The 23,166-nt window shown below is 41.6% G+C and overlaps 1 protein-coding gene across 1 annotated transcript in view; it reads right to left on the bottom strand.

The window, feature by feature from the left end:
• Nucleotides 1-608: 608 nt before the first annotated feature.
• The window catches only part of uggt1 (UDP-glucose glycoprotein glucosyltransferase 1), a 36,473-nt gene continuing 13,915 nt past the window's right edge, over nucleotides 609-23,166 (bottom strand). Inside the window, exons 13-40 of the mRNA XM_041953792.1 lie at nucleotides 22,015-22,165; nucleotides 21,266-21,385; nucleotides 21,084-21,169; nucleotides 20,540-20,675; nucleotides 20,323-20,454; nucleotides 19,320-19,484; nucleotides 17,928-18,048; nucleotides 16,872-16,970; nucleotides 15,978-16,072; nucleotides 15,090-15,296; nucleotides 14,805-14,936; nucleotides 14,518-14,648; nucleotides 14,313-14,408; nucleotides 13,940-14,042; nucleotides 13,734-13,813; nucleotides 12,043-12,232; nucleotides 11,065-11,223; nucleotides 10,822-10,907; nucleotides 10,591-10,675; nucleotides 9,078-9,166; nucleotides 8,680-8,784; nucleotides 8,434-8,518; nucleotides 6,119-6,301; nucleotides 5,481-5,641; nucleotides 5,232-5,346; nucleotides 3,821-3,937; nucleotides 2,038-2,176; nucleotides 609-1,937 (exon numbers count right to left, since the gene is read on the bottom strand). Coding sequence (XP_041809726.1) covers nucleotides 1,918-1,937; nucleotides 2,038-2,176; nucleotides 3,821-3,937; nucleotides 5,232-5,346; nucleotides 5,481-5,641; nucleotides 6,119-6,301; nucleotides 8,434-8,518; nucleotides 8,680-8,784; nucleotides 9,078-9,166; nucleotides 10,591-10,675; nucleotides 10,822-10,907; nucleotides 11,065-11,223; nucleotides 12,043-12,232; nucleotides 13,734-13,813; nucleotides 13,940-14,042; nucleotides 14,313-14,408; nucleotides 14,518-14,648; nucleotides 14,805-14,936; nucleotides 15,090-15,296; nucleotides 15,978-16,072; nucleotides 16,872-16,970; nucleotides 17,928-18,048; nucleotides 19,320-19,484; nucleotides 20,323-20,454; nucleotides 20,540-20,675; nucleotides 21,084-21,169; nucleotides 21,266-21,385; nucleotides 22,015-22,165 — 3,388 coding nt within the window. The 3' untranslated portion in view covers nucleotides 609-1,917. The remainder of the gene's footprint in view (nucleotides 1,938-2,037; nucleotides 2,177-3,820; nucleotides 3,938-5,231; nucleotides 5,347-5,480; nucleotides 5,642-6,118; nucleotides 6,302-8,433; nucleotides 8,519-8,679; nucleotides 8,785-9,077; nucleotides 9,167-10,590; nucleotides 10,676-10,821; nucleotides 10,908-11,064; nucleotides 11,224-12,042; nucleotides 12,233-13,733; nucleotides 13,814-13,939; nucleotides 14,043-14,312; nucleotides 14,409-14,517; nucleotides 14,649-14,804; nucleotides 14,937-15,089; nucleotides 15,297-15,977; nucleotides 16,073-16,871; nucleotides 16,971-17,927; nucleotides 18,049-19,319; nucleotides 19,485-20,322; nucleotides 20,455-20,539; nucleotides 20,676-21,083; nucleotides 21,170-21,265; nucleotides 21,386-22,014; nucleotides 22,166-23,166) is intronic.

The following is a 23,166-nucleotide window of genomic DNA, read 5'->3' as shown; positions in this document are numbered from 1 at the left end:
TTTAAAATCCTTATTTTATTTATATTGTTAAAATAATTGTTTTCAGATAATGAAATGTCAATGATTTGTCCATTAACTTTCAGCAGCTGAAGTCATTTTACATAAAGCTCATTTCAGCTGTTTTTCTATGTTTTCGCTGTTTTCGCTAACTATTTTAACCGTTCATTGATTACTTTCGGCCCACGAGCATGCTAAACATTTATCAATCATTTTAGCCATTATTTTTAGCCTGCTAATCATTTATCAATTAATCTGGCTAACTTTCTCAACCTTTTACTGGTTACTCTTAAGTAAATGACCTTTTTAACCATTTCTTAATTACCTTTAGTTTGCTCAAATTTCTCAATTACTTTTAGCTTGTTAACCATTTATCCATTACTTTGGCTAATTATCTCAGCCATTTGTCCACCACTTTTAGCTGTTTCTAGCAAGCTATTTCAACTCAACTATTACTTTTGTCTGTTGTTTACCATTATTATTATCCATTATTTTTACATAACTATTTAACTATTTATCCATTCCATTCTGGTAACCAGTACAGCGCACACACAGTAAGGAACTGAAAATCTTAAGCCAAATACCTGAAAACATACAGGAAACGCTGATGATACACTAGACCACTTCTTTATTGAGGATTTTTCTTTAACAAAAAGTATCAGACAGCCAGAACAGGATGATAATGACAAATCCCTGGACGTTACCAAGTAAGAGAAAAGTATTTTTCAGCTAAACTCACATCATGGCTGCTCTTCCCTGACAGCACCACAAGCTCTCCCCTCTTTTCTTTACGCTGCAAGCCTCAAACATCTTTCCCTGAGAGTCACAGTGACATTAATATTCCACATTAACCCTGGGAATCAATCAACACATGAGTAGAAACAGTAAATTCCCTTGAAGTGTTTTTAAGTTTAGGTTGGGCACAGAACATCCCCTAAAGATGAGATGATTCCTAAAAAATTATGCCTAGTGGATCCACCACTGTACAAAATAATGTATACAGTATACACAGATGATGTGACCTTAATTTCCCAGATTAAGCATTTTCCAAAACAAAAAAAAACAAACAAAAAACATTGGTCTACAAGATCTCTCTGGCCGAATTCATAGTTCCAGGTAAATTGTACTAAAAGAAACAATCAAAATGATTTATTTTTAGTTTTTGTTCTACATGTCTGAAGAGTTAATCTGATGTAATGAATAACATGATTAGAGTTCACTGCACTGAACGTCAGTTTGATTATGAATCTGTGACTTTGCACTTTTTTGCCATAGCAATAAAAAACCCCTTATTAATGCCATGATATTGACATCACTCATATTGCCCAGCTCTAGTTTTAAAGTCTGAAAACTGGCCAATTATCTGTGATTTTCCAGGGCTTCACATCAGCTCTGTAAAACAGAAGTACAAACCTAACCACCTGTACCTTTTACCAATTTAGAGGAAGGTCTGACCGCTTTAAAAATGTTATATCCCAGTTTGTGAGAAGAAATCCACACAAAATGTTTGGTTTGCTAAAAATCCAAAAGTTAACCAGCAGTGACATTTTCCAGGGTTCACCTCCCTTTGTGCTTCATCCACAGCCTGAACCAGAATCCCAATCAGTGCAAAGTTCTGACATCTAACACCGGGGGGGGGGGACTAAACCGGGGAAAAAATAAAAAATAGATTTATATTTATTCGCTTCACAGAATACATTCTCACCGCTTGCACACACGTGTACAGAAAAACCTGTTAAGCCTGACCACCTGAACTCCCCTTCACACGTTATAAAAAGAACAAAGACGAAACAGTTTCAACCGTTCAGCACTGGTTGGTGGTCAGTCTGTCAGCAGTCCTCCAGGCAGGAGAGGAGCCTCTTCGTGAAGCAGACTCTTTAAACAGAGTCCGGCCCGCCGCCTCATCACAGCCGCCGCTCCTCACAGCTCTGTGTGAACATCTGACAGGGAGACAAAGGATCGACAAGTCAGCTGAGAAATGTGTTCAGGTCGCTTCTGTTTAAGCCTACAGTTGACTTGCGAGTGACGAGCGTCCGGTACCTGTGCCTCGCTCATTTGTTGCGTCTCTCTCCTGGACTCTGGTCTGCAGGCGTTTAATCTCCTGGTCGTAATCGCTCCACTCGGCCACGATCCTCACCGCCGCCTGCAGCTTGGGCTCCTTGGTCATGGGGTTGTTACACTGAGATCAGAAAAAAAAAATGAGGCAAAATCATCAACTGTGACGTTCACAGGCAGCCCTTAACTGCATCACTTGGTTTGGTAAAGTCTCGACTGGTGACGAGAACAGGCTGCGTCGTGTTAAAGCGGTCAGCGAGATCATTGTGTGTTTAAACTGTCTGATCCGGTTCAGGTTCACCCTCCGTATGGAGAGTTTAGACCTGCCTCCCTCTGGACGATGGTGGCGTTTTAACGGCTGATGATCGGGCTGGATGGTGGCGGCAGGGTGGACGCCAGGTTTTATGCTATCCTGCCACTTGATGTGCATTTTTTTTATGTGTGTGTGGTGGATTTTGGTGTCTTTCGCTGTGTCAAACGGAAATAAAAACAGAACGCAATCACTGGCAAAAGATATTTAACATTCAGGCTAAGAAACCAGGCGCTCAGCCTGTGTTTGGTAACTAACTGTTGATGTTTTGAAAGGGAAATTCTTTCTCATGCTTGATTGATGTCCTGTGGGACTTCAGTTGTTCAACAGTCCGCTGTCGCATGCTGATACCTGGCTTTCGCTTTGCATGGTTGAGGCTTAACTTGCATTTGTAGATGCGACAAAGGTTTGCCGAGGTGTTCCCGAGCCCATGTGTTAATATGATTATCCAATCACGACAGTTTTTGAAGCTTTTTGAGTTAATTTGTATTTTATGTTGCGTGGAAGCTAATGGAAGCTATTTATTCTTTAATCTAAAAAATTATATTATTGATTGTAGATGATCCAATCCCTAAATTCCTTTCAACTGTGTGTTGAGAAACTTTGTTCTATAACTGTTCGACTACTTGTCCACACGTTTTTTGATAAAGTGGTGAGACTCGCTCCTGACTTGTGAGCGACTGAGCCTTTCCAGGATGCTCCTTTCATACCGGATCATGATGCTATCACCTGTTACCAAACAACCTGTTTACCTGTGGGATGATCCAAACAGGTGTTTTCCCAGCCTTCTGTTGCTTGTTGTCTTTGTGCTGTTTTCAAGTGAGCGTATCTCAGATTAGAAAATGATCCCATTCTGTTTCACACAGCGTTCCAACTATTTTGGAATGAGGGTTGTAACTCATTCTGAGTGAGCACAAAAAAAACAGCAAAAAGACAAGTGAGGCCAGCTTTCTTAGGACAGAGAGCTGTTGATTTGTTACTTCCTGTGTGGAGAAACCAGATTTTTTCTTGTGTGAAGATGGCAGATTTATAGGGCTTTCAGTTAAGGGGTGGAAATAATGTAACAGCTGCACTTTGGGATGTTTTTTTTTTTAGATTATCTTCAAAATAACTCTTATAAAGTTCTGAACAAAAAGGTTCTAAATAACACTTTTCAGAGTATCACACACTGTCAAGCTGAACCTTTATGAGCTTGATGATTTATTTTTCATCTTTGGGTTTGTTGTTTTTTGATGTGAATTACTGCATTTATGCCAAAGAAACTCATGCACACACTGTACACTCCCGGTTGACCTGTGTGCCCTCTGGTGGCTGCTAGGAGGCATGGCAGTGTTTAGAAACCCCACCTCACTCCTCTCTGTAATGCCGCTGAACCGTACAGGCTGCTACAGGTGCTATTTTTGAGCATTTTGTCCTGATCCTGTCCCTGCCGTCTGCACACTGACAAGCTGCCGTTACCAGGTCTATCGTCTTGGCGCTCCTCTTGGAGCTGTCGTCACACCAGGTCTCACACCACAGCCACTCCTGGGGCAGAGACTTGATGGGCACCTGGTGGATCATGTTGTTGGGCAGATCCTGAAAAAAAAAAAACACAACAGACAATGAGGCTGGTGATGGAGGCGGGGACGAGGACTCTCACAGGAGACTTTACGAACAGAACTTAATGGCAACAGTCGTTATGGTTACAGAGACACTGAAGAGTCTGAGGTGTGAAAGTCGGCTGCTGCAATCATGATTTAGAGTCATAAAATCATCAGCAGAAGAGAAATGAATGAGCAAACGCTGACAATGTGAAAGGGATTAGATGAAATTAGTCGTTTCTCACTGCTGTTCAACAACCAGCTCTCAAAACTATAATTACAGAGCGTCTTTGAACACATCAGGGAAAGTTTTAACCACAATGGCTTCTTGCAACCCAGAAAAAATAGAATTACTGGAGGTCATCTGCCTCCATCATCTAGTCAAGTTACAGTTTATACTCATGTGTGTCCAGACTCATGTAACATATGCAGTGAAGACTTGGAAGGAATTTAATAAAAAGGTATTAAGTGTGTTTTTTGGTGAAATGGAAGTTATCACTATACTGACATTTATGATTCCCGTGAATAATAATAACTCAGAGACTATTTTCCTAGAGGAGTACAGAGGACTGATAGAGAGCTTCATCACATGATGCAGCAACAATCACCCGAAGCTCAACATCAGCAGAACCAATGAGCTTGTGGTGACTACAGTGCATCAAATATGGATGCTGCTGCAAAGAAGCTACAGATTGTAAAACATGGAGGCATCACACACATCTTGAACCTGCAGCACAGAAGATCTTTACGATCAGCACAGTTTCAAGGTACCCAAGATTAGTGTCAGCAATTCAGTATCTGACCAAATGTGAAGTATGGTCACAATCTGCCCTTCTGCTCCTGAGTCATAATGTTGAATAATGGCCAGAAAAGGGTTTTTGCAGAACATCATAATGTTCTGCAAAAACCAGTAAAGCTGCCCTTTGACCTTTTGGATATAAAATGTCATCATTTAATGCTGTGAGGCATTTGTGTGAAATTTTGTTTCAAATAAATTCTTTGTATTTTGTGAGGTCACAGTGACCTTTGACCACCGAATCTAATCAGTTCATTCATGAGTCCAAGTGGATGCACGGCTGTCACTGGCGTGGAGGCATAAAAATGAAAGGCCACAAACTTTTTTAGCTGGTATTAAATGAATGTACAAACAAGAACAGTAATGTAAGATGTGTTACATAAATAAAGGATTACCCCATGTAGTAAAAAACATTTCCAAGTCTTAAGAATCAAAGATCCCAAACGCACATTAAAATGACAAACGTGGACAGCCAATGAAACGGGTAGCAGACCTGGTCGAGGTTGGACAGGCTGTTGGGGTCCTGGCTGAGACCCTGGTACTGTCCTCTGAGTCGATCACCTGCTGCTATCTTCCTGAACTTCTTCAGGTCGACCACATACAGGGCACTGCGGGGAGCGCGACAGTAACACATGAAATATGCATGTAAGTATGAAAAATGGATTGAAAGTGTGTTTGAGGGCGACAGACACGCGGAGTGACATGGCCCGACATTCAGCTGAGCTAACGAGGCTGCGTGCACCTGATGTGGTACTTGCGCCCAGCCAGGTGGCTCGCCCAGTAGCCGGACTTCCAGAAGCGGTAGCCGTCCATCTCCCTGCGGCTCTCGCAGAACGGCGTGTAGCCGTACGGGGCGCCTTCCAGGTCGAAGTCCCGCAGCTCCTTCAGGTCTGTTCGCACGATCTGAAGGGGAGGAATGACCAACAGTCCAAAACTCAAATATATATCTAATTTACTCTCATAGAACACTGACGAAACTGGCAAATATTTACATTTGAGAGTTCGACACCAGTGAACTTTTGCTTAAAAAAAATGACGATTAATCGACTATCGAAACTGCTGAAGGTTAATTTTCTGTCAGCTGATCGTTTAAGCTCTAAAGCATTGTGGGTAAGACTATAGATTAGTGTTGAATTCCAGCCTGAAACATGAGACATGACAGTGGATCCATTTGAACTATAATCTGTCAGGAAATGCAACAGACCTGATCATAAAACTATAGGCTTTTTAACGTCCCAGTAGTCTAGAAACCAGCGCAGCATTTTTCACATCCTTCCTCTGGGCTATCTGAGTCAGCTGGCTATGCTACGAACAGTACGTTAAATATTTGGACAGAGGCAGGATGAATTGCTGTGTTTGTACAGCTATGTGTGAGCTAACCTGGTCAGCGTCCACAAACAGGATCTTGTCGACGGCGAGGGGAAACAGCACGTCCAGGAACAGGATCTTGTAGCCCCAGATGATCCTCTGCTTCTCGGTCTGCTGGTGCAACCAGCGAGGCCACTTGTACTGGACCAGCTCATACTGGAAGCCATACTGCTTGGCCATGTGGGGGATGAACTCCTGCAAGATGGTCACGCACAAAACAGGCCAGTCAGCGTGCAGCAGGGATGAGAGACGTCGGCATTTTCGCATCATCACTTACTTCACTCTCACTGCCGACAAGACGTGAACTGATACTACCTACGAATATTAGAATGATAAAATAGTTTTGATTTGTGCTTCAAATGTTTCACTTCTTTTTTCTCAGAATATGTGAAAAGGCCAGAAGCTGAGTTCAGGTTTACATGTGCAGCTGTAAATCCAGGGACTCTTAAAGTGCTCTTCAAGTTAAAAAGGCTGAACACACACACACAAAAAAACGATTCCTCAGCTTTCTTAACCTGAACCTCAACAATATCTTGATGTTTTTTTTGCTTCTGTCACATTTTTACTCACTGTGGGCTTGTTTTTAGCTGTGATATGCAAGTCCCGCACCTCGACGGAAACAGCACAGTCATGGATAGAGGTAGGCAGAACTCCTTTTTTGTGCAGTATAACTCAGTTATAATGCAATGAATCATAAAAAAAAGAAAAATCAAATATTCTCGGCCGAAACTCAAATGCGCACTGAATTTTTGTCACATGACTTTCATTGAAAGTTTACAGGATCTTCTTACTACAAACTGAAAATTTAAATGAGATATTTACAATAAAGTAATTTTGTTGAAATATCACTATTTTAAGTTTAGACTTTTTATTTTTCTTGGCAGAAGCGTTTGTAGCACATGACTCCTTCAGGGACCATCGGAAATTTGAAAATCCAACCATAATTTCTGTTTTACAGTCTCTGGCTGTGAAAAATGGTTACTTTTGCTGATTTTTTTAAAAAGAAAACACATTCATGTTCACATTCGCCCGTGGGTTTTGAGATTCTGAGAATTAAATACATTTTGGTCTTTATTGGACATACTGGCCTATCGGTTTAAAATGAGAACTACTTTCAACCTCGCAGGTCGGGTAAAAGTGCTGATCGGTGCCTGAAAAACATCTTTCCGGTTGTAGTCTTCTCTAATTCCAGTAGAGGGCAGAACACAATCTGGGATGCTCAAAGACAGTGTGACACATGGACGGGACAACACGCTCTACAAACTGAGCTAGAGCCGTCAGCCCACAGATTTAATTAAAACTACACTGAGCCTTTGAATCAACCCGATATTTACCCACAAATATTGGCCAATAGTAATACCAATGATAGTGTTTACACTGCACTAACATCCCAAGTATGATTGAGCTTTTAGAGTATCCTGGTCATCTTCTGAGAATGTGAACATCATATTCTGGTTGCAGAAAACCTGGAGAAGCCTTGATCCTGGTTCTGAGCTATCCAAACTGGAGCACTCGAATAGAAACTGGACTACTGAGGCATGTAAACACCTTTTCCAGGTTTCTGATCATGATCTGCCCTGTGTGCTGGTGACTTCTCAACTCAAGTTACAAAGCAGTTTGCACTCAAAACAGCAAAAAAAAAAAAAAAAAATGGCAAAGGGTGTAATGATGATGATCCAAAAAGCGGATGCTTTCCTGAATGGCAAACAGCTCATTCTGTAGGTTTTGTTTGAATTTCTCCTTTATTATCAAAACCAGGATATGAATCAAAACCAGAACTAATGTGCATGTAAACATACTAAGAGTCAGTGATCATGTGACCATGTGACCATGGAGTAAAAGTTGACTTCAATAAATCTGAAAACGCGTTTCGATGTTGCTTTATCAAGCCGTGATGATGGGGAGTGTTTTACTTTGCATTCATTTATCTGCTTTGGTGGATTCAGGCTGGAGTTAACTAATCGAATGGACTGAGTGGAAGTCTGAGTTACAAAACCATAACTCATCATTTTTTCATCTGCGACTTTTACAAATGCAAAAAAAAAAATAATGAGGCTCAACAACTAACAGACTGAAAACAGGGAATGAGGATAAATGGAACTACGAGCCAAGAAAAGCGCTGACGTCGCCTCATTCATCCGGAGATTTTCTTCTACAGGCAGAGCAAAAAAAAAAAAATCTCATCCCTGCTGCATGTTTCAGTGTTTGAGGAGAACTCCTGTTTGAAGCTCACATCACAGACGGACAGAGAGAAAACTGCAGCCATCAGAGAGAGAGATGAGAATCCGGCTGATTTTTAAAGTTGAACAAAAAAACAAAAATCCTACCTTGAAAGTCGGGGACAGGTAGTTCTTGAGGAACCAGAACTTGACGGGAGTTTTGGTGTTTTTCAGTACTGACAGCATCATAATCCTGAGAGGGAGGGAAGAATAAAAAGCATGAGCTGAGAGAACAAAGGCACTGAAACTGAAAAAGTCTTTGTACGCGTAAGAGGAAGGGATGTTAGTTTTTAAGGATTTCGGTTGATGCGACAAATCCTCTTTTCTTTTCCCGGTCACATCTCTGACACTCACCGGAGGAACCTCTCGTACAGATGCCCCGAAGCCACAGAGAAGATGTTGATCACGTCGTCCTTCTCCTGCTTCAGCTCCTCCGTCTTTGCTCCGCCGGTGAAGCCTCTGAAAGAGCAAAGACAAATTAGAGATGAGGTTTTTAAATCAAAAGACCTCTTTGACTAGACAGTCAGCGGATATGGTTAACTCAAAAGCCAAAGATGACATAAAACAGAAATAATCAGAGCTAAAATGAGAGAACGTCATTTAACGTGACACTTTGCTAAATCAACAACTTAAACTAAAATTGTCTAGACTATAATTGTTGCCGATTAGTTTCCTGTCGATCGACTGATTGATTAAACGACATGTGGTTTCAGCTCTGGTCATTCTAAAAGCATTTGGAATAGAGGCTGGACCTGGTCAGAGATTTCCAGAAGCCAGTGTCGTTTTCTTCGGTCCCGTCGCTCAGCAGCTCCTCGTTGAACTTGTCCGGTTTCTTCTGGACCTGATTGACACATCATTTTAGCAATAATATGATTTATTCATGTGATGTTGTAATTAAATATTATCTTAACTAACCTGAAACCCATGGAGGACCAAACCTGATTTATTTGTAATAAAATGCACAAAAATATCTAGAAATCAATAGACTTGGATATTGCATTTAGCTGATATTGCTAAGTGCTAGGCTGAAGACGTCAGCTATAGCTGTTATTACATTGCACACAGAGAACTTGCTGTTTCTACTAGCTGCCGTTAGCTAGTTAGCTCAATTAGCCTTGCAGCTAGCGGTCCTATTAACTCGGGGGATTGTTGGTGTTTACACCACGGCAATGCAACGGGATCAGGACCGAACACAGCCTCCAGGCCGGAGCAGGAGAGGCGTGAAGGGGAGAGCAGCAAAAGGAAGGTCGGGCATCAGCAGCAGGGATTTTCACATCTAACTCGGTGAATTAGGGGTTTACTTCGACCAAACCAGAGTTGGTGATTGTAACAGTGGAAAGACAAGTGAAGAAGACTTTGGTGAGTTTTATTTTGTTACTGTCGAGTTTGGATGAAGTATGATGAGTTGACAATCATCTTAATTTGGTAAAAAAGAGAAACTTGAATTCAGAAGGTATATGATCGTATTCTTCTGTTTAATAAGGAAAACAGGTGTAAGAATATTTCCTTTCTTGACATTTTTTGAGTTAATTTTGTTTTTTTATTAGACTAAAGAAGCTAAGAGTGCTTGTGAAACATAGCTAACTCACCAATCACACACATCTCCCAGCAGAAACTACAGGGTCTATACTATCAGACTATGACCTCTTCAGGTACAAAGTGGTATTGCGAGACAAGGTGGGCTGCAGCCAAACTAAAATTCGTACTCATATTGCACCTTTAAGGTGAGTTTGAAGATAAAAATAGGCAGATTTAAGTTTCACATTTATGTATTTATCCTGTATTTCTAAGTGCATGTCACCTATTCATTTAATTATTACTCAATTTATTTTTAGTATTATATTTGTAGATTTATTTTCAGTAATTTATTTAGTCCTCCGTATCCTGCAGCCGTCTGGGGAAGACTCTGCAGAGTCTTGGGAAAGGAGCTTTGTTTGTAGTTCAAAGTGTGTCTGCATCTGGCCACATCCATGATATGTAAATTTCCCACTGAAACGTGTAATTTCGCCCATGTAATTTATGTACATACTGTATATGTTCTGCATGACTCAAAACAACTCCAGACTACATCTTTTCTACTCATTAAAATGTATGAGCGCAGTCAGACTGAGAGAACGGGAAATGTTGCCCCTAACAATCCTGGTTTGGTTTCATTTATCTGGGGACCAAAAATCAAATCCACTAAATGTGTGAAAGGGTGTATTCCTATCATTGCTCCTATGTTATTGTGCCAGACTGTCATCACTTTTTCACAGGTATAGTGACCTTGACTTTAATGATCCTGCTCTTGAAGTTGTTCAGCACGACTATAATGTCATCAGAGTCTGCTGGAGAGTCGGTGCCATCGTGGCTGCAACAGAAGAAAGACATGACAAGAGGTGAGAACAGGCGGTTTAAACCAGTTTGTAGATCCAAGCGTCAAAGCGTGGACCGAATCTTAAAAATAATAAGACATTTCAACTCTGACACATTATAGCCAACTTTCCATGATCTTACCTGTAAATCTTGTAGATTTCATCAGAGCGTCCTTTTCTCATCTTCAGGATCCAGGCGCCTGGGTTTGCCTTCAGCTGAAAGTACCCCTACAGACACAAGAGATTTACAGTGTTTGTGACTACAATAATACGTGAGGAGATATTCAAACAAAAACTTAAGAATAAGCTGTTTACCAAGCAGGAAAGCATTAAAAGCATAAATATACTAAGAGTTGCTGTCTGCTCTGAGGTGTTGAGAACTCACCAGGTTTGCCATGACGATCGTATCCACGATGACCGGCTCGGCGGCGGTTCCCAGGGTGAACTGGAGGCCCCGTGGCGGCTGGCCCGAACTGACATCAAAACAGTGTCCCTCCAGCAAAAGGTGCTCCAACTCGTACTCTGCTGCTACAATATTCTCCACCTGCAAAGTTCAGACAAGTCAAGTTTATCGTGTGCAGCCCAATATCAGCGCCCAGGGGCTTTACTGACACACATAAGTAATGGTTCCCAAATAAACCCAAGGTCTTCAAGAGGAGAGGGGAGACAGTCTAAAAAATCATCAGCACATAAGCAAAAATGGAAGAAACGTCAGGGGAGAGGATCCAAAGAGGGATCACACCTCCGCGGACAAGCAGCTGTACAACATGAGTTATAGGAGATATAAACCAGGCAATCAGAAAAAAATTTAAAGAACGTTTAACAACAGGAGTATAATTAGAGGCTGTGCGAAAATTACTGCAGTGCTTAACCTTATGTTGACCTTCTAAAAAAGCCTCCCCAGGGCTGTTCATGTTTTATTTAAAGCCTCTACTTGACTTAAAACTGCAACTGTCAAAACAGTGTAAGAGTTAAATTAGTGTGACCTGCTTAACCATGAACCACAATTTAAACCTTAAACACACGCACGCAGACGCACGCACGCACACACGCACACACACAGCTCGAAGAAGAAAACATTTAAATGGAAACTTTAAATGTTTGCTGTAGAGACTCTTATAAATGACAAGTAAATGCAGCGAAATGAGTCTGAAATCTAAGTCGTACAATATCGCTGTGGTTTGAGTCTAAGAGTGACATCGTATGTGTGTGTCAGTGTTAACACATTCATTCAGGGAGCAGCACAGAGTCAGCTTGGGTTCACTGCTGGAAGTGGATTAAAAAAAAAAACACTCTGAGGAACACTTCTAAATATTTCATCATTACTGATCCTGATCGAACCCAGACAGACGTATTCCTGTACCTCCTCCAGGTAGATGTTGTCCAGGTCGTAGCGGGTGTGCACGGACTCCACCATCCAGCTCTCGGGAGTGTTGAGGTTCAGGGTGAAGAGGGGAGACTGAGGCATGTCCAGGAACTTGGCCAAGGGGCCGGGAGAGAAACTTCCGTCGGCCTGAAACGCTACCTCCGGCTCCAGCACATGGCGGTAAAAGCTGGCAGAAGGCACAGGGGGGATCATTAGTTGCACAGGCAGAAACCGGTTTCATTACAGGCAGAGGAGTCATCATCTGGATGCCTTTAGCAAAGGCAGCAAACATAAAAGATCACCATTGTTAGTTTTTACTAATTTTACTGAAAAATATCAGATTTTCTGAGAGGAACGGACGGGTTTCAAATGTGAGGTATCAAAGTTGAAGGTGCCCTGTGGAGTTTTCTGTCTATACAATATATATCCGACAGTCGGCGATGGCTGCACAGCCTCCAGCAGTCAGATGATTGAGCTCCTTTCTGGAGAGAATGCAACAAGCCCTGTTCCCCCATTAAAATATCAGGATTTCCAAGTGGAATTACTGAGTTGAAGACAAAATAATAGCTCGAAAATAAAAATCGCTCCCACCCAGATGTTTTAGTTAGTCTGATGTTTATGTTTTATTTATTTATTTAGGTATTTATGACTTGGACTTAGATGTTCAGTTCAACAGTTATCAAGTTTCTAGTAAAGTCAAAGATTGTTCGCTGTCGGGTGGTGATATCAGCTATTGTCTTTTTCCTGCTCCAAACTATCATTATTATATTGAATAATGTGTTGAATGCATTTCCCCCCTAATAAAACATTTACAAAGCAGTATTTTAAATCCAGCATTGTTTACATCCATGTTTACAAGCTCATAGTCTTCCTCCCTGCTTTTGTTGGCGCGTAGCAGCATATCTTGGCACGTTACCACAATCTTTAGATTAGTAGAACAGTGTGAAAATGTTGGCAGGAGCAGGAGACAAAAACAGAGACCCACTCATAGAAAAACAGCTCCACAGCGCTACTACAAGTCTAAAACTCCACAGGGAGCCTTTAGTAATTGGCCATAGAAATAAAAGTTTGACAAAATAATCCCAGCTGAAGGTCTGCTCACCAGCTTTTTTGTCTCCACAGTTTTCAAACATGAAATCAGGACACAGCTGAGAAGGCAAGAAGAGAAGTCCTACGTCTAAATCTGTCTACCGATCCATCTCCAGAAAAACGCCTGTGAAACTGGTTTTCAAACTGACTTTATGTCCTCAACACAGATCCAAAAATTGCTTCCCGCTGCAAGAGGACACTAATCACCAGACTTTAATGTAAACTGTCTTCTGGTGTGACAGAGTGAATAGAAAAATAGTGCAAAAATGAGCTTCTAATCATGCAGCAGAGTGCCTATTCAGCAAAAAACAATACATTTATAAACTGGACAGTGTGCACTGTCAATGACATCTTTAAAATCAAAATTTTACCCAGACATACAGCAACGCTTCAAGATCTGTAGTATGGATGGATCAGACTATATATGAAGTCTGGAAAAGATCAAAACACTCTGTAGAGCTGTACAGGATTATGATATTTTAAGGATCCAATGCCTCATTTAAAGTAGAACATGGAATAAGTACACTGGGAAAGACCACAATATTGGACATTTTCTGATATAACCAGGTTTGCTTCTGCACTCAGTTTTCTGTCCTCACCTCTTAAGAGGCATTTCCGACAGTTTGGATTGGCAGTTCATGAAGACCCTCAAGTTGACGTTGACCAGCTGCTTCAGAACCTGCCGGCGGCGAGATGTTAGAGAGGACAAGGAAGACAGGTAAGAAATAAGCTGACAGAGTCAAAGTGAGGTCAAATAAATCAGCTGGGCAGCACCCAGCTCAACAAGGGCCCGCATTCAACCTACCAATAGGAGAGGAGCTAGTTTCTGTGCGTCCCTTGTTACAGGATCCACCACGGCAACAACATCAAAGTACACGTCTCCCTCCTTAGGACGGATCTTCACAGCACTGCCAGACATCAGCACATCAATGGTGAAGCAAGGCTGCGGCTGGCTCAACCGTTTATATTCAATTTTCAAGTAAATTTCAAGGTTCAAATGGCAAAAATCAAAAACTTATGATGCTGTATTTGCCAAAAATGCTTAAGTCAATACAGCTGAATGCATTTCAAACATCATGTGACCGTGGAGGAAATCTATATTAGATCCACACTTGGTCTCTGCAGGGAATTTAGGAGGCTTGCATGTCTGAATCATGTGCATGTATTACTAGCTTTACCTGTAGCGGTCATCGGCAAAGCCATATTCTATCCGGGCCTCTCCTTTGGGCTGAGAGGAGAGCAGAGCGTCCACCTTCATCACAAGGTCGCTGGCCCTGAGAGAAATCCATTCAGTACATTTTACATACATAAAAACTCAAATCTAAAAACACTACTCAAAATTTAAGCTAATTAGAAACTATGATGGGATGGGAAATAAAATACCTGTCCTCCTCAGTTCCAAACTGTTGGACTTTGCTTTTGATTCGCTCTCCGGACGTTTTCAGGATGATGCTCTCCAAAAGCAGGAAGTCATCCTGGTTAAACACCTCCTCCTCCTCCAGTGGACCAATGATCTGCCAATAAGAAATTTATTGTTTGAACTGCTACAGTTGTGTGTGGCAAAATGGTAGATGTGCACATTTACTCATAAACACAGACTGTATGTGTTCGTGATGAGGCCGTGTTATCAGTTCTTTAAACAATAGAAAAGAAACGAGATGGTGACTCACTCTTCCGTTGCTGATAACTGCTTTCTGTCCTTTCTTCAGCTTGAGAACGTCTCGGCAGTAGGCAGCGTGGGAGAGCAGGAAGTCGTATTTGGGACCCTCATACGCATCCTTGAACAATGATACATCCATACCCTGAAGGCAAAAATAGAAAACTTGTAGGCAGCTGATAAAAGGGAAAATGAGGAGGGGTAAATGTTGTAATTAAGTCACAAGGCCCAACACAACAAGAGGGATAAATCTGAATCATGATCCATGGATATTTAAGTCAGGTCCAGCCTCCCTCACCCCGACAGCGAACTCTCCGATGTCCACTCCCTTCTCCAGGGCCACGGCGGTCTCTTCTTTAGCCATCTTTGTGATGAAGTTCTTGGCGTTGTTAGCAGATTGCGTCTGCATGGCGGCCCAGATTGCTCTGGCCACGCGGCTCGTCTCAGCGGACGGAGCGGCTGATGGGTTGTTGATCAACCCCAGTCGGACATTGTTGCTGGTTTTCTGTCGCACGGCGAATGAGAGTTAATGAGGGATATGTCATTGCTTTGAGAGCAGAATAGTAAAAGAGCTGAACAGTAAATGTAAATGTAGCTACAACCAGCAGCTAGTTAGCTTAGCTTAGCACAGAGACTGGACACAGCTAGCTGAGCTCTGTACTGAGACAACAAAATCCTCCTATCAGCACCTCTAAAGCTCACTAATTACATGCAACATGTTTTATTTCAGTGTCAGAGCGACACTTTGTGGTTTCATGGGAGGGTTATGTGCAGGACTATTTCTTCACCCATGGCAGGAACTTCCTGGACGATTAATCGATATGTTGTCAACAATCAAATTAATCGTCACCTATTTTGGTTATCGATTAATTGGTTTGAGTAATTTGCTGAAATTCTCTGATTCCAGCTTCTTAAATATGAATATTTAAGGATGTTATATTAAGCTTTGGGAAATACTGATCATTTTCCACTAACTAATCAACTAACCAAGGGAATTATCAACAGATTAATCGACAATGAAAATAATCCTTAGTTGCAGCCCTGCAGGTAGCCAGGACCACAACTTGATGTCTTACAGGCTCAAGACAGCAAATATGAGCAATTCCCAAAACGTTAGAATTTAAATGACTTGGTGGTCTAACACTGACAGTGCAGCCTAAACAAATAGTATAAAAAGATTTTGTACCATGTGTCTGATGGCATCATAAAGAAGCTGACGTCCCGAGGGCTTTTCAAAGTCTCCGACCACCCAGAAGGTCACAGGACGGATGTAGCCATCATCTGACAACCACAAAGGAAGAAACAGAGACTGTCAGAATAAGTTACTGAGGCGATGCTGCACACACGAATTCATGAGGCAAAAGGGACGTATTGTTCTGGGTGAAGTTCGGCAAATTGGGCAAAAATCTGTGTGGGTAGCATACTGGGCTGTAAGAAAGAAAAAAAACCCTTGAAAAATAATTACATTCTTGGTGTTACCTTCTCCAAAAACCTTCAAACGCTTCTCATTTCCAAACATGAAATCAAACTTTTAACATTCTCCATGCAGCTACAACAAATAACACAAAATGAACCGTCATGCCGTCCTAAAGATGAAAGGAACAATGTTAGCGCTCAGTGAGCAGTTATTTAAACACGTTTTCCGTACTCACAGTACATTTCAGACCCTTCTACACAATCATCACATGCGGAATTAGTAATTTGTGTCCATTGAGAAATGCAACACAGATGGAGGAGTGGTAGTGGATGCACAAACACATCTAAACACTGCCAACAACGTAGTTCACAGAAAAAAAAAAACAGGAAAAAGAGCAAGTGAGGAGGAGAGGGAATAATGTGGAGGAAAAGGGTGATTACCATGCCTGTTGGTGGTGGTCATCCCTGATGCAGGGAAGGATTTTACAATCACATGAATAAGAGGAAAAGGAGGAGGAGGAAGAGGAGAGGACAGAAGGAGAATACATGAAGACAGAGTTTTGGCTTGAAGGTGACTAAATTATCTTGACAAGAAAAACGCTCCACAAGCATTCACTTCCATTCAGGGGTTGGTTTTGTTTCATATATGAGCTGCTAGTCTCACCTTTCTTAGTCATGTAGTTCATGCTGTTGGCCACAGCAGTGCTCTTCTCTTTGGCGTCGAGAGTCGCAAAGCGAGCATAATCATCTACAAAGTGGTTGTCTGCAAAAAAAAAAAAAAAAAAAAAAGAGAACAAAAGGAGTGAAGTGCAGATCATGCAGCAAACGCCAACAATTATTTTTTCATAGACTGCCAAGATTCACGCGCGTGAATGTGTACGAGGGTGTAACAGAAAACTGCTATCTGTATCTTTCTCTGTCACAAAAATAGTGGTGTTCAGCTTCATACTATATGCTGGCTTAAATATTGCCCTTCTGCCATTTATAGTCCACATACTACGTTATATTATATCTATGTATAAGGGTAGTAATAAAGACAGAATGCAATCATTTGCAAACTGACGATGACGTGCTCCTGAGCCCAGATAGTTACATCCTTTATACAATCACATGTTCACAAAGTGGTGAACCTCGCTCCATCCTTGCTTGTGAACAACTGAGCCTTTCCAGGATGCCCCTTTCATACCCAATCATGATACTATCAGCTGTTACCAATCAACCTGTTTACCTGTGGAGTGTTCCAAACAGGTGTTTTTGGAGCGTTCCACAACTTTCCCAGTCTTTTGATGCTCCTGTTCCAACTTGTTTCAAAAGTGTTGCTGCCATCAAATGAAGAATAAGCAGATACTTACAAAAATCAATTATCACGTTCTGTTTTAATTTATTACACAGCAAGCCAGCTCTTTTGGAATCTGCATTGTATCGTGAGAGGAGGATCAGATGCATATAAAATTGGTCTGTGATTAAAAAATGAGAAAGCTCTTGACAAAATTCAAGCCATAAAAGGTCACTGGGTCATACCGCATCTTTGGAGGTTGTGGGTGGTGGTCCGAATGAAAAAGTCATAAGTGTCGATTTAAAAGTGAGAGCAGTACTGACGAAAATCTGAAAAGCTGTCTGGCCACTACTCTGGCAAAATAAACATTATAAGTTCTTGACGATCAACCTCGCTGAATATCCAAATAATATATACATGTTTACATCCCTCGTGTGTACTCACTGGTGTCAGACAGATCCAGGTAAGTTCTGCTGGTGGACAGCACTCTGGGGTTGATGCGAGGAACAACGTTAGGCTGATTCATGATGAAGTCCACGACGTCGTGATCTGTAGCCAGCTCTCCCTGCGAGCCGCATGAGCACAGATTCAGAATGATTACAGCATAATTCAGAGAGGACATTCCTCACTGTTACTTCAGAGCCAAAAGTGATGCAGGAGCTACTTATCTGCATGTTTTTCATCATTACAGAAACAGCTAAGACAGATTTAAAAGCTTTTCCACTGCAGTTACTGATGCTTGTACATCCACTGAAAAGTTTTCCTCCAACAAGTTCAACATTAAAAAGGAGAAAACAAGAGTGATGAGTAACAGCATGTTCACCACTAGAACTGGTACAGCAACTAAATTAAACATTGCTAGCTGTGTTTTCAGACCTTACGAAACAAAAGCCTTTGAAAGAACCAATTCAAACATTTGGCTCCTCAGAGTGCTGGATCGACATTAAAACAGGAAAGTGTAGCAGATGGCACGCTCACACAGATCTCGCTTAAAAGAAGAAATATTACACACTACGATCCTAGACAGTGTACTTGTAAAAATGAACAACTCTCTTCCCAAAAACCTCATCTAGACCTCTTCTGCTCATTTCATTTTTCTTTTAATTAAACTCTATTCTGTAGCTGCTCCAGCAAATTAAAAAACACACAACAGCACAAATAAACATACCCACTGGTGTTTTCACTCCGCCAGCTATCAGTGAATGTGTAACTCATTAAACATATTTGATGAGATTAAACTAATTTTTGTTGTTAAAAATGTGCACAAACAGAAAATATCTTCTCTTGTACAAAAGAGCTCATTTGGAATATGTGGAAAAAACTTGATGCGTTACAGCATTAACGCAAAGTGCATTAAAAAAAAATCCTCCACTGAAAATATTTAACCTTGTTAACATGTGCATATGGTGTTATTTATATGCTACATGACTTTTCATGAGCAAAACAAGCAGCCAGCGCCATGGCTGAGCATTTTCACCTTGGAACTCCACTGGACCAATGAGAGTCTCACAAACAAGGATCCAGGCAGCCACAGTTTCACAGATCACATCCCTAAAGAACCAATCCTGTCAACCTGCAGGGTGGGGCTACGGTGGAGCGAGGGCTATCAGAGGAGAAGCCAGGTGTAGCTATGTGTCAGTATTTTGCAAGCTAACTTTCACTGTTTTCAAATGATGGTGGAGACATGTTCTGCTTTTGGTTTCAAAGCTGCAACAGGAGAAATGGCGAGCTGTCATTTAAGAGCAAAGGAAACTCCCAGAGCCAAACTGTAGCCTGCAGCCTTTTTTCCAGAGCGCTGTTTGGACATAATCTGTTTTGACTGTCGCTCTAACTGACCAGGTAGACGGCTCTCTGGTAGAAAGACGTGGTCTCCAGGATCTTTTGCATGGTGACCGTCTCCAGTTCGTCCGGGTCCAGCTGCTCACGTTGGTAAGGTATGCCGTTGTACATGACCACAGGCAACGGGCCCACTCCCGTCTGCTCGTAGTACGCCCGTCCTTCCTGAAAGAGGAGACAGACAGAAATGTTACTTTAGCTTGCATCAGCCTTTTACCATCTCTGAACCGCAGCAAGAGCAGAGTAGGAGGACTTGTGTATAAGCAGAATCTTGAAAATCTGCCCCATGCTTTTACCTTGAGCAGCTTTCACTATTCCAGCAGTTTTTTTCTGACCCACCTAAAAGCTCTTAGGCAACTATGACTTTTGTAAAATGCTCCCAGAGTTCAAACCAGGTCAAAGAAATATAACAGCATCACACCTGGCTCTGGCAAGTCAGAGAACTGATATTAAAATACAAATCACTGACTGTGCTAGGACCAAATTACACTTCTGACATGCTTCCACCAAATGAACCTTCAAGAGCTCTTAGGTTATCAGGCATACATCTTCTGATCCAGACAAACTGAACTTAACATCTAACCATCTTGCATTTAAAAGGAACAGTTTAATACTTTGGAGTTGTATTTCACTTTCATGTCAGAATTAGATGAGATGATCAATTCCACTCATTTCTGTGTGGCAAATATGACGCTGACGCCAGCAGGTGATTAGATTAGCTCAGCATATAGACTGGAAGTTAAACTCTCTAAAGCTCACTAATTAACACATTATATCTTTCATCTTTGACAAAAATATAACCCCAATTTCGCCTCTTGCCCAGTCTTTATGCTAAGCTAAACTAATCACCTGCTGCCTCCGGCTTCAGCAGAGAGGCATGAGAGTGGGATCAATCTTCTCATCTAAATCTCTGCAAGACAGCAAATAAGCAAATTTCCATAAACTGCCTGGTGATAAAAGTGACAGCGTCCTGCACAGCGACATCACATTCAGCCCCTCTCACCTTCCTGTTGCTGTCGTAGCTGGAGTCGGCTCCCAGGACGCTGCTGACCTCCACGTAGGGGAACCTCTTCTCCAGCACTTTCACCACATCCCCGACGCTCAGCTGTCCACCAATAGGAATCCGGTTGAACATCTAGAAGGAAATGAGGAGGGAGTCACTGGTCACTGGTGTCAAACTTAGTGTTCTTATTAACATACTAGCTGTAAGGTCGACTCACAGAGATGACGGCTTCAAACGCGCTCTGACTGTCCACCTCGTCGCTGATGTAGTTGTAGGCTCGAACCAGCGCCACGCCTGCGTCCTGCATGCCGTCTATGTCATCTTCATCTGACACCACAAACACCAGGCCTATCCTAAAACACACGCAAAAACCAAATAGAGTTTGAACAGTTAAAATGCAGAGTGTGTGCTGTGTGCTTCATCAGTATTCAGACGTACTGATCATCCCGAGATGCTGCATGCGAGGAGGTGTCAAAGGTCTCCCAGAACTCCTAAATTAAAATGGATTTCAACTGCATGCTCTGACTGACCGCTACTGCCCTGCAGCATCTATCTGGGATTTTTCTGTTTTTTGCAGAAACTGTGAAGCAATAAAAACTTTTTTTCTTGACTATCCACACACTGATGTAACTCACATTTATCAGCAAATACTCAGAATTTCCAATATGTAAGAAATCTATTTGTAAAGTTACAAAAATATCGTTGTCTAGTCTCTTGATGAGTTCTGGCGAGTTTTCATCCCTGATGACACAAATACCAACCTGAGCGGGATGTTGTTTGCATAAAACATCTCTGCAACACTCAGCAGCTCAGCAGAGTTCTCCTGAGTTGGGTCCAGAATGATCACCTGCAAAACACACACACGCACGCACACACACACTTTATACAAGGATGCAGAGCTATTTGGATCCACAAGGGGCTGATTAGTCGGAAATGGACGAACCAGATTGTGGAAGTTCTTGCGGATCTGCCTGATGACTCCAGGGAAGGTCGGCCTTAGCAGCTCCTGCACGTTGTAAGGCCACGAGCTGTACCTGTGATCCGTCTCCAAGTTGTTAATCCACTAAAAACGAAAAGGGAATTGAAGCGGAAATATTTGACAAGAGCAGTCTGTGCAGATCAGTGGAAAAAAGAAACATGACATTTTACTGCTGAAAACTAAGGCTGCAACTAACAATTATTTTCACTGTCTATTAATCTTTGTTTGTCTTTTTCAGCAATTAATTGTTTGGTCTATGCAATGTCAGGAAATAGCATAAATGCCCATAAAGTCCATCCTGATTTAGCTTTGTATTTCCAGACTGGAACCTGAGAATATCTGGACTTTTTGCCTGATGAATGACCACAGCGATAATTAAAGCTGTTGTTGTCGATGGAGTAATCTGTCAAATAATCATTTCAGCACTACTGAAAGTTGGTGAATTAGGTGTCTGGAGTTTATGGCAACAACTTAAAGTTATTACCAGTCTGAAAACATGATTCCAGACTATTTTAACTTGACTTCATCACTGACTGGAGCATTTTGAGAAATTTCATAGCTAAAAAGCTGCATTACAGACTTCCATACATGTGGCAGAACTGACACAGTATAACACAACTGTGACTGAACAATGATCCTTTTTGTTTGCAGCACTTGCTCTTTATTAAGGGTGAGAGTTTTTGAGAGGGGATTTCGGTTATGTGATATCTTACGCTGATGGCGGGGTTGCGGATGTCGACAGCGTAGTCAGAGTCCGAGGGCTGGACGTTGAGCTTCAGGATGTCGTGGATGTAGGGCGTCTCAATGTGTAGGGAGCGCAGACCCTCCATCACCCTCGCCTCGCTGCGCAGCACCTCAAACACACTGCAGAAAACAAAGGACAGAAGTCAGAGTGTGGTCATCTACAGGAGGTGTGTATTCATGTTGATGTGGGAGTGAATATGAGCATAAACGTAGCAACATGTCTGCTATCATCTGATTATGCACGAAAGAGAGGTGTACCTTATTTTCATTTTTAATTGAAAAGTCTGGGTTATGGATTATTTTGAATATGGAAAAACGTAAAAATCAATTATGAATAAAAACATACAAAAAAGTTGCAAATCATATTTTGAAAAATATCATTTGAATGCAAACATTTGGCAGTTTAACATTTTTAGAGCTGAAATTAACTGAATAATGCATTAGTGAATCAACGGAAAATAAATTAGCAACATTCTGGAAGCAAAATGAAGACATATTCACCAGTTATTTGCTGGTTTTCTGTTTTTTATGATTTTGATTTGAATATGTTTGCATTTTGGTTTTAAACCAATTAATCAGCAAACTAACTGTTACTTTCAAACCATTTAGTGACATTATCGGCAAGTGTGTTGTGCGATGCTGCAACGTGGGGCCTAAGACAAATTTCCCTGCGGGACAATAAAGTATGTCGTATCTTTTCATATTATCTGGTACATAATCAGCAGCTCATTTGCATTTTTTTCCTCAACATTTCTGCAAAACAGTCTTATTTACTGTAAACTATGTCAACGTCTTCCTGCAGCGAGGAGACCCAACACATCCAGGTTCCACAATATCTGGGTAGTTTTCAGCAAAATTCAGTAAAATGAAAAGAAAACATTGCTTTATCTGTAATGCCTAATTATGGTACATGTATTTACAGGTTCACTATGCAGGAATGGTCATTAGGTTTTGTAAACAAACGTTTTCTGCCATTGTCATAGCTTCCTCTTGGATGCGTGATGCTTATAGTCTGCACCTGGTTGCTACCTTTTTATAAATGTCCTGACCTCACCTGTGCACTGCTGGCTGGGTCTACATACACACTGCCTCGAGTTTGCAGCACAGAAATGTCCCGACCA

Source organism: Chelmon rostratus, chromosome 15 (genome assembly GCF_017976325.1).
Source record: "Chelmon rostratus isolate fCheRos1 chromosome 15, fCheRos1.pri, whole genome shotgun sequence".
Taxonomy (NCBI): Eukaryota; Metazoa; Chordata; class Actinopteri; order Chaetodontiformes; family Chaetodontidae; genus Chelmon; species Chelmon rostratus.
This window is presented reverse-complemented; position numbering and strand designations above follow the sequence as displayed.